General features: G+C 43.6%; 1 protein-coding gene across 1 annotated transcript; it reads right to left on the bottom strand.

The window, feature by feature from the left end:
- Positions 1 to 1,164: 1,164 nt before the first annotated feature.
- On the bottom strand, positions 1,165 to 11,401 carry SYF2 (SYF2 pre-mRNA splicing factor). Its single transcript, XM_004065408.5, has 7 exons — positions 10,967 to 11,401; positions 10,627 to 10,734; positions 7,495 to 7,620; positions 6,615 to 6,732; positions 5,939 to 6,029; positions 3,500 to 3,598; positions 1,165 to 1,917 (listed from the first exon to the last, which is right to left on the bottom strand). The coding sequence occupies exons 1-7, from the start codon at positions 10,988 to 10,990 to the stop codon at positions 1,752 to 1,754; spliced, it is 732 nt and encodes a 243-aa protein (XP_004065456.2). The 5' UTR covers positions 10,991 to 11,401; the 3' UTR covers positions 1,165 to 1,751.

Here is an 11,401-nt window from a genome sequence, read left to right as displayed (position 1 = left end):
TAAAAAGATTGAAACATAGTCAAAGTATTTTCAGAGGCATCAATGCTTTGTGACAGATCTGTAATTAAATGCACATAGAAATGCCAGGAGAGGAGCTGGGCTCAGTGGCTCATACCTGTAATCCCAGCACTTTGGGGAGGCCAAGGCAGGAAGACAGCTCGAGCCCAAGAGTTTGAGACCAGCCTGGGCAACATGGTGAGACCTCGTCTCTACAGAAAAATAAATAACCTTCTGTTATGTCCTTTTTCACGTTGCAGGTGGGTATGAAAAAAAAAAAAGAAAAGAAATGCCAGGAGAGGAAACAAAGGGAGAACAGAAATTTTTTCTAAGGTGCTACTAATTTAAAAAGAGAGTAATTAATCACCAGTGGCATCATATGTTATGTTGTCTTTAAACACTAAAGTTGAAGTATTTGAATTTTTTTTCGAGACAGAGTCTTGCTCTGTTACCCAGTCTGGAGTATAGTGGTGTGATCTCGGCTTAGTGCAACCTCTGCCTCCCAGGTTCAAGCAATTCTCCTGCCTCAGCCTCCCAAAGTGCAGGGATTACAGGCACCCACCACCACGCCCAGCTAATTTTTGTATTTTTAGTAGAGATGAGACTTCACCATGTTGATGAGACTGGTCTCAAACTTCTGATCTTAAGTGATCCACCTGCCTCAGCCTCCCAAAGTGCTGGGATTACAGGCGTGAGCCACCACACCCAGCCAATATTTGAAATTTTCTGAGCTTCAGATTTCTTTGAATTTAAAATATCCCAATTAGATATTTAGCATTTAATTCAACATAGAAAAAAAATAACAACCTTTCCCTCTGGAGTTTTATAAAAATAAATCTATCGCAGTGATAATAGTATTGTGGTCATTTAAGTCTTTATCTTTCAGAGATACATACTAAAATATTTATAGCTGAAATTATGTATCTAGTATATGCATCAAAATAAGAGTCATAAAGAAAGTAAACGGAAATAAAGATGAAGCAGGACTGACCATGAGTTGATGATTGTTGAACAGGGTACTGGGTATATGGGACTCATCAAGGGTATTGGGTGTATGGAATTTCCCATAATAAAATATTCTTTCAGTGTTTGTAGAATGGAAGCATGTATGTATATAAACAAATGTATATATAACAAATGTTTGTTTTAAATGATAGACTAAAAATGTTAGAAATTCTAATCCCAAGCATTTATTGCTTTTTAAAAAGGGAACTGTACATGATCAGATCATGGAAGGATAGCTCCACTCCTCCCTGACCTTGGTCACAGGCCACCATGAGGAGGGACTGCTCCAGTCCTCCAGTGGCCACTGCCATCTTCCTCATCACTGTCCTTGGCTTTGGAGTCCACAACCCCAAGTGGCCCGAGTCTAGACTCTATCAAATTCCACACTGATAGCAACAATGACTGCATCTGATGTGTGCTGCTGGCAATCTTAAGCCCAAAACGCTTCAAAGATTAAACAGCCATATACATTTAAAATACATAGAAAAATAATATAATTAGAATGTATACAAAGTAGATTACAAAACAACTTCACTACAAGAAATACATCTTATATCCAAGCACAAAAATGTGGAAATATACATGAAAGGATATACGTTTAAGAAACCACATTTTTATTTCTAAATGCTGAGTGAGAAGGCATAGACTACTAAATTCTGGATTACTGATAAAATTTCAAAAAGAACTTGATTTTGCTAGCAGAAATTTTTACCCCATTCTCAAGCTTCTATAAACAGTTCTTGAAGGGATTAGACAGCTGTTCCTCTTTCCAAATTCTGTTTAATTTCAGCTGTGTATTTCCCATAGAATCTTTCGGCTTTCTTGTTGAATTTAGCATTCCTTTCATTAATGTAGTCGATATCTGCATCATCATTGTAAGGACGTCTCCGGCTATATTTGTCTCGTTTTTCAATCCTGGGGAAAGAAGAAAATTTACAAAATTCAAAATTGTCTTCTCTTTTGATCTTAATAAAACACGACCAAACAGGAATATAATCTACGTTTAGAATAGCACATGTTGTGAGGGCTAGAGGAAGCCAGGACAGTTTTCATCAAGTTAAAGTTGAAACTGAATTAATGGCACAACTCAGAATAGGAACTGTGAAATCCAGTAAATACAAATTCATCTTCAGAATGCTAGAGCAATGACTCATTGTTGGGAACTTGACTGTACTGAAGAACCACTTAAAAGAAGATAACTATTGGCTGGGCATGGCAGCTGCAATCCCATGCCTGTAATCCCACTACTTTTGGAGGACAAGGCCTCCCAAAAGGTCCTCTGGGAGGATCACTTGAGCCCAGGAGTTCCAGACCAGGGCCTGGACAACATAGGGAGACTCCATCACTATAAAAAAAATTTGTTTGAATACATTTTCTAAAAAAGAAGATAACTATAACAATATTAAATAGGCCAGGTGCAGTGGCTCATGACTGTAACCCCAGCACTTTGGGAGGCCAAGGCAGGTAGATCACCTGAGGCCAGGAGTTTGAGACCAGCCTGGTCAACATGGCGAAACCCCGTCTCTACTAAAAACACAAAAATTAGCCAGGAGTGGTGGTGCACGCCTGTGGTCCCATTTACTCAGGAGGCTGAGGCAAGAGAATCGCTTGAAACTGGGAGGCAGAGGTTGTGGTGAGCCAAGATCGTGACACTGCGCTCCAGCCTGGGCAACAGAGTGAGACTCCGTCTCAAAAAATTATATTAAATAATAACCACAGCTAATACTGAGCGCACAATATGTGCCAGACACTTTTTTTTTTTTCCCCTGAGATAGGGTCTCGCTCTGTCGCCCAAGCCGGAGTGCAGTGATGCAATCACAGTTCACTGCACCCTCCACTTCTTGGACTCAAGTGATCCTCCTGACTGAGTCTCCCAAGTAGCTAGGACTACAGGCACGTACCACCATGCCCAGCTAATTCCTGTATATTTTCTGTAGAGAAAGGGTTTTGCCATGTTGCCCAGGCTGTTCTCAAAGTCCTGGGCTCAAGCAATCCTTCTGCCTCAGCCTCCCAAAGTGCTAGGATTATAGGCAGGAGCCACCATGCCCAGCCCAGGCACTATTCTTAATACTTTTCATGTATTAACTTCTAAAATATATTTTCATTCTGCTCTACCTAATAGTCGCCCCTATCAGTATTAAGAAAGACAAACCTAAGCGAGGAACATTTACTACAACATTCTTGCTTCTTCAAATCAAACAGGGGAGTGGTTAAAGTAAAATCCTTAAAGAAGGATCATTTTTTTTTAGACCTTTCCCCTTCAATATTAACAATTCAGTTTCATCAACACTCTTCATCTCCATTCCAAATCAGATATATTCAACCCATACTTGCTATCCATCCCCAAACCACTATAGACAGGTCAAAAATTAGCAAGTATAACTGTACAATTTCTATCTTTTGAATTCATTCTAAGCACGTCAGATATAGGTGCATATTCTAAGTGCATTTTGTCATGAAGTATTTACAATGTCAAGCTGCTCTACTGAATACTTACTGTTTTTCCAGATCTATGACCATCCTGTCAATTTCCTCTGTGGAAGGCACATGTGTTCCATGAAGAAGACTATTGGATGTTGGGAAAAACTCTTCTCCACTGAAAAGGCAGCAAAATGAACTTACAGTAACACTATAAATGCTCCATTTTCAAATTTCAAACTAAAGTACCATACACGATAAGAAAGCATACACATATATTTACTGTGAGATCCTACTTTAATATTTTTTTTTTTAAAAACATACAGGCTGGGTGCAGTGGCTCACGTCTGTAATCCCAGCACTTTGGGAGGCCAAGGCAGGCGGATCGTTTGAGGTCAGGAGTTCAAGACCAGCCTGGCCAACAAGGCAAAACCCAGTAGAGACTGAAAATATAAAAATTAGCCGGGCATGGTGACACACACCTGTAGTCCCAGCTACTTGGGAGGCTGAGGCAGGAGAAGCACTTGAACCCGCGAGGTGGAGGCTACAGTGAGCCAAGACCGCCCCACTGTGCTCCAGCTTGGGCGACAAAGTAAGACTCCGTCTCAAAAAAATTTGTTTAATTAAAAGAATTAAAATAGGACCATGTGGAGGCCAGGCACAGTGGCTCACGCCTGTAATCCCAGCACTTTGGGAGGCTGAGGCGGGCGGATCACAAGGTCAGGAGTTTGAGACCAGCCTGGCCAACATGGTGAAACCCCATCTCTACTAAAAATACAAAAATTAGCTGGGAGTGGTGGCAGGTGCCTGTAATCCCAGCTACTTGGGAGGCTGAGGCAGGAGAATTGCTTGAACCCGGGAGGCGGAGGTTGCAGTGAGCCGAGATCACGCCACTGCACTCTAGCCCAGGCGACAGTGCAAGACTCTGTCTCAAAAAAACAAAAAAAAATAGGGCCGTGTGCAGTGGCTCACGCCAATAATCCCAGCACTTTGGGAGGCCAAGGTGGGCACATCACCTGAGGTCAGGAGTTCAAGACCAGCCTGGCCAACATGGTGAAACCCCGTCTCTACTAAAAATACAAAAAAATTAGCCAGGCGTGGTGGCGGGCACCTGTAGTCCCAGCTACTCGGCAGAAGAATCACTTGAACCCAGGAGGCGGAGGCTGCAGTGAGTCAAGATCGCACCACTGCACTCCAGCCTGGGTGACAGAGCGAGATTCTATCTCAAAAAAAAATAAAAATAAAAAATAAAAAATTACACAATTGAAAGGAACCTAAGACATCATCTACACCAACACCTTCACTGTACAGATCAAAGAGCCAACAGGCAGAGAGGCTCCAGGACTTATCAGAGGTCACAAAGTGCTAGGAACGGAGCTGGGATTAGAGCTCCATCCTGAGGTTATTTCGTTTTCCACTAAAACAAGCTGCCAAACTACAGCAGCCCACCACCTGTTTATGAAAAGAGGCTTCATTTATTAATTCTCTGCAGCTGCTTTTGCACTGCAGCAGCACAGCTGAATAGCTGCGACAGAGACTATATGGCCCACAAAGCTAAAATATTTACTATCTGGTCCTTCACAGAAAAAGTTCACCAACCCCAGCACTAAAGCATTGTGCCTCCTAAAATAATATCTAAGTAACTATGACAATCAGGGTGTTAACCAATCAACAACCAGTCTTAGAATGCCCAGTTAAGAACAAAACAAAAACCAGGTGATTAATTTAATTGCTGTGAAGTAAGCAATAAACAGTGCTGTCAAAACAGAGACTAGGCCTGGCACAGTGGCTCACACCTGTAATCTCAACCATGTGGGAGGCCAAGGATGGAGGATCACTTGAGGCCAGGAGTTTGAGACAGCCTGAGCAACAAAGTGAGACCCCGTCTCTACAAAAAAATTAATTAGCCAGGAATCGTGGCACATGCCTGTAATCCTAGCTACTGGGGAGGCTGATGTGGGAGGATCCCTTGAGGCCACAAGTTTGAGGTTACAGTGAGTTATGACGGTGTCAATGCACTCCAGCTTAAGCAACAGAGTGAGACACTGTCTCTTAAAAAAAAAAACAAGGAAGGGCCGGGTGCAGTAGCTCACGCCTGTAATCCCAGCACTTTGGGAGGCTGAGGTGGACGGATCACTTGAGGTCAGGAGTTCAAGACCAGCCTGGCCAACATGGTGAAACCCCATCTCAGCTAAAACTACAAAAATTAGTTGGGCGTGGTGGCGGGCGCCTGTAATCCCAGCTACTCAGGAGGCTGAGGCAGAAGAATTGCTTGAAGCCAGGTGGCGGAGGTTGCAGTGAGCTGAGACCACACCATTCACTGCATTCCAGCCTAGGTGAGAAACCAAGACTCCATCTCAAAGGAAAAAAATATCCAGAAAAAACAGAGACCATCCTTAGACAACTATTAATAACCCATACCTTAGCATTAAAGCATGTTTCTATTTATGTACATGTATACACACACACACACACACACACACACATCCGCATCACCTCAGGTTGAAAAAGGACTTACTGTTTTTCTCTCAGTCTCTCATACGTTTCCATGTCAGGTTTGATCTGCTTGGTCAACCGATGATACTGGCGTAACTGGGCAGCAGCATAATCTAAAAATATAAAATGAGAATCAGTGATAATATATTTCCTTGTTTGGACCTTCCTATTGAGAGAAACATCTAAGTTATCACAGGTGAGTATCTTTTATCCAAAACGCTTGGAATCGGAAGTGTTTCTGATTTTTTTCAGATTTTGGAATATCTTTATTATACTTAAATTCAAAATCTGAAATGCTCCAATCAGCATTTCCTCTGAGCATCATAGCACCATGTTGGCATTCAAACAGTTTTGGATTTTGCAACATTTTGGATTTCAGATTTTCATACTAGAGATACTCAATCTGTGTGAAGTAATACATGCCCATAACACTATTCTAAGCATAGCTTCTATCCTGAAGATGCCGACAAACAGACTTTGATAAATTTTATCATCAAGTATTTAAAAACCTGGCTAACTGAAGTACAGCCTTTTTTTTTAACTTCTCTCCTAAGAGACATATTTGTACTTTTCTTGGTCTTAAGCCTCATCAAGAATATCCCATGAAGCACAAGAGGCACATCCTTTCTTGAAACCAGAAACAATGAAGGAAATGACTAACAGCCCAGTCAATAAGGTTCAATAAAGGTCAATCTGACCTGAAAATCCCAGATCAGGGTTTTTCCTCTTCTTTTTCCTCTCCCATCTTTCTGCATCTTCTGCACTGATCTCCAGCAACTTCACTTTCTCATAGTCTTCTCCTCTTGCTGCACATTCCTAAAAAGAAGAAAAAAGCTGACACCTACAATTATGATACATGCAATAATTTGATCTACTTTACATCAAGAAAGATCCAATAAATATCAACCAATACTTTAATAGTATTTTTTTAGTTGGAGTTTCACTCACTCTGTCACCCAGGCTGGAGTGCAGTGGCGCGATCTCAGCTCACTGCAACCTCCACCTCCCAGGTTCAAGGGATTCTCATGTCTCAGCCTCCCAAGTAGCTGGGACTACAAGCACGTGCCACCATGCCCGGCTAATTTTTGTATTTTTAGTAGAGATGGGGTTTCACCATGTTGGCCAGGCTGGTCTCAAATTCCTGACCTCAAATGATCTGCCAGCCTCGGCCTCCCAAAAGTGCTGGGATTACAGGTATGAGCCACTGCACCCGGCCACTTTAATAGCATTTAAAGGAAATCTGGGAATATACTACGGTATATAAGTGAGCACATGATACTTATTGAGTGTTTATCAGGTGTCATACCTTGTTTTAAATGTTTTACATGCATTAACTCACTTAATTCATAATGAACTCAAATAATTATTGTTACAGTCCCTGTTTTATTGATGAGAAAACAGAGGTACAGAGAAGTTAAATAAACTCACCCAACATGTTGCAGTTGGTACTGAGCAGAGCCAGAATTTCAATTCTGGCAGCTTGGCCTAAGAGCCAGTGTATACAACCACCATGTTGTAGTGTCTTGATACAACAGAACGATTGACTAAATCACTTATGAAGATAGAATAGTTCCTAACCTTTTTCTTTTCCTCTTCCTGTAGTTCCCACTCCAAACGAGCTTTCTTGGCTTCCCAATTTGCAGGTAATTTTAGTCTTTTATCTTCTTCCACAACTTCCTGGTGATTTAATTTACGAGCTTCATTCTAAAACCGTAACACAAGAAGTCTGTCAGCTAAAACATGAAAATAAATCCAGATACATCTTGCCTTCTTTGAGGAGGGTCAGGCAGGACATATTAATAAGCTGACCCCATTTTATCCTAAAAGCAATAGAGAGCCATCATAGGATTTTAAGCCAGGGAATAGCCTAATAGGGTCTACGTTTTTATGCAGTCAAGAAAAATGTGTTGAGTTGCACTGGTTTGCTGTTCCAGAGCCCTGGAGGTTAAAATCAGCTGTGCCTCTATTGAGTTGTATGGTCCCTTTTTATTGGATCAGAATAAGGTTTTGCAGTATTGGAGACCATACTATAGTGGCACTTACGTAGACTTTATTTGGCATTACTATTAAATTGGCCAGGCGCAGTGGCTCACGCCTGTAATCCTAGCACTTTGGGAGGCTGAGGCAGGTGGATCACCTGAGGTCAGAAGTTCAAGACCAGGCTGGCCAACATGGCGAAACCCCGTCTCTACTAAAAATACAAAAATTAGCCGGGCATGGTGGTGCGCACCTGTAATCCTAGCTACTCGGGAGGCTGAGACTGAGGCAGGAGATTCACTTGAACCCAGGAGGCGGAGGTTGCAGTCAGCCAAGATTGCACTACTGCACTACAGCCTGGGTAACAGAGCGAGACTTCATCTCAAAAAAAAAAAAAAAAAAATTATGTCACATGATGTGAAAGACTTTTTTTTTTTTTTTTTTTTTGAGACAGGGTCTCACTCTGTCACCCAAGCTGGAGTACAGTGGAGCCATCTCAGCTCATTTCAACTTTCGCCTCCGGGGTTCAAACAATTCTCATGCCTCAGCCTCCCGAGTAGCTGGGGTTACAAGCGTGTGCCACAATGCCTGGCTTATTTTTTTGTATTTTTGGTAGAAACGCGGTTTTGCAGTTTGGCCAGGCTGGTCTCAAACTCCTGGCCTCAAGTGATCTGCCCGCCTCGACCTCCCAAAGTGCTGGGATTACAGGCATGTGCCACCACACCAGGCCTCAATTATCTTTTAATCCTAATTCAAGAAAAAAGCCTCAATTTGGGTTAGAGGATTTAAAACCTATCTTAATGCCTCTAATGCTTTCCAAGTTCCCCTCCTTTTAAATATTTTCACAGTTTGCATTGACAAATGAAAAATGAAAGGAATTTTCCATTTGAAGTACCATTGAAGAGTCTTTTTTTTTTTTTTTGGAGCTGGGGTAGCAGGGAGAAGAGTCTATTTTTAAATAAACTTAACTGCATAAAGCAAAATGAGCGTATCGTCTTAAGGAAAACTTGAGTTAGACATTCCTTAGGTCATAAGCTGGCGGCAGTTTGTCCAGGAAGCCCCGCCTCCTAATTTCCAGACATGTGTTCCTTACACAATCACTCTAAATATTTAAGCATGTCTTTTTAATTGTTTATTAGATTAACTTTCCCTCGGCAAAGAGAGATACTCCTCCCAACTACCATCCCTAGTATATTCTTGGCCCTGGAAAAGCCCTGCAATTAAAGACACCAAGAACACACCTATGGTCAACAAAGTTGAGTCTGTTGCACAGAAGACAGCAAACCACGGGGAACCGTGGGCATTTGAGTGACAGGGTGTTAGGAAGGGCTTGTTCCAGGATTTGGGTTTGTATCAGGTGACTGAGGGGAGGGTTAAGGATGTGGATTGGGTACTGTCAGAAAGCAGGGGCTTTCTACAATTAGGTATCTTAGATTTTTTTTTTTTTTTTTTTGAGACGGAGTCTCGCTCTGTCACCCAGGCTGGAGTGCAGTGGTGTGATCTCGACTCACTGCAAGCTCCGACTCTCGGGCTCACGCCATTCTCCTGCCTCAGCCTCCCATGTAGCTGGGACTACAGGCACCCACCAGCACGCCCGGCTAATTTTTTCTATTTTCAGTAGAGACGGGGTTTCACCGTGTTAGCCAGGATGGTCTTGATCTCCTGACCTTGTGATCCGCCCTCCTCGGCCTCCCAAAGTGCTGGGATTACAGGTGTGAGCCACCGGGCCCGGCCCAGTATCTTACATTTTTATATAGGAGGCAGAAGTAACCGAGTGAGACTAATGCTGTATTTGTTAATAACAGTCACTGGTGTTAGCCAGAAGAAAGAAATATGTGGTCATTCTTGTGATTTGAAAAGTCTTCTTTGTTTTGTCTCACTACAACAGTCAGAGTGATTTTGGGATTTTGTGAAACCATGGCCTAGCTGTCAGGTCACTCCATGGTGAAACAGGGGCTGCTTTTCTCTTTCTCTGCTCCAACTGCAGCAAGCTATTTGCTGGACTCTTATCCCTAATACAAATTCTCTTTCTTTGAATTTGTTCCCTTTGCTTGGATATCTCTTTCTCTAACTCCTTTAGTTGTCTGGCTTTCAAACAGTAGTTCAGGTGTCACCTACTACATGAGGCACCCCCTGGAGACCCACAAACTGCATTCCTCTCTCCTCCTCTGCACTTCCAGGGCACTTAAACATCCGATTCCCTATCAACTGGCTGAACTACCACACTGTAGACTTTCAAAAGTTTGCCATTTTTTTAAATTTTCTTTTTATTCTTTTCCCCCAGAAATCCTAAAAACAGATGATTATTTTCTTTTCACTCAAACAGATTCTGACAGAAGATTATTATTTTTTAAAGTGAACCAGGTCTCTTACTGACACTAGACAAGTTTCTTCCTGTCTCTAGCTCTACATATTTCCCTAGGTAAAATGAAGAATTTGTTAGAATCACGGAGCAGGGAGGTTGTTAGTAATAGAGACTCCCAAACCTAACCCAGATACGTTAAATTCGATGTGGGTGGGAGAGGGGCTGGAGTGAACAGTTATATTTTCAAATGTTCTCAGAATGATCCCAATGTGCTGCCAGGGTTGAGTACCACCGAACAGAGCTTTCCTCTCAGATGATCCTGCTCTGTTGGTCTGTCAGACGCAGTGGTGTGGCTTCCTCGTCCCCTCTACAAAAGCGCACAGGCTTGGCCAGGTGACGGATCTGAGCCGGCCTCCAAGACTACTCACCCGCATCAGGTGCAGCTCCCGGAATTTGCGCAGTCTCTGTTCGCGCTTCTGAGCGGCCAGCTCCGCCGCCGCAGCGAGGGACCCCTCTTCCGCGCTGTCCACCAGCACCTGCGGCAAGGAGAACTGGCTTCAGGCAGAGCCGGCTCAGCTTCTCCCAGGACTGCCCAGGCCGAGTCCCCGCCGGTCCCCACAGGCTGGGCCTAGGGCCTCCACCGCGGACTTGACCCCACAGTGTCTGAGCCTCCCTGAAGCGAAACTAGACTTCGCCTCCACCTCTATCCAGGCCGCTCCACGGAACCCTCACCAACAAAACCTCCGGTGTACGGTCGGTCGAACTCACCTCGGATGCAGCGATAGCCGCCATCACAACCTTTCTCTCTTCCCACTTCCGGCAACAAGATAGAGCACTTCCGTCAACCTTCAGACAACCGGGCCGATACGTACGAACGGGCTACCATAAGCCCCGCCCCTTCCGGGCGGTCTCCGGAAGTTGGGACCCTTTTAGCGATGAAATATTTTGGATTGCGTAGGGTCTTGCGCAGCCGCGAAAGGTAGCGTGGGCCAGGACAGCGGGAGGTAAGTCGTCAAGAAAAGGGTTGGGAAGAGCTCAGAATCGGACGGCTAGGAAGAAATGACCAAAAGGAGCCTGATAGAAAGCCCCCTATTCTGCACGCTGTCCTGGAAACCGCCTTTGCAAAGACAGTGAGAGAAATCTAACATGGCTCACTCCATCTTGCTTCTAGCCTCGCAGACCGGCTGTCTTCGCTCATTCCTG

Source organism: Gorilla gorilla, chromosome 1 (assembly GCF_029281585.2).
Source record: "Gorilla gorilla gorilla isolate KB3781 chromosome 1, NHGRI_mGorGor1-v2.1_pri, whole genome shotgun sequence".
Taxonomy (NCBI): domain Eukaryota; kingdom Metazoa; phylum Chordata; class Mammalia; order Primates; family Hominidae; genus Gorilla; species Gorilla gorilla.
This window is presented reverse-complemented; position numbering and strand designations above follow the sequence as displayed.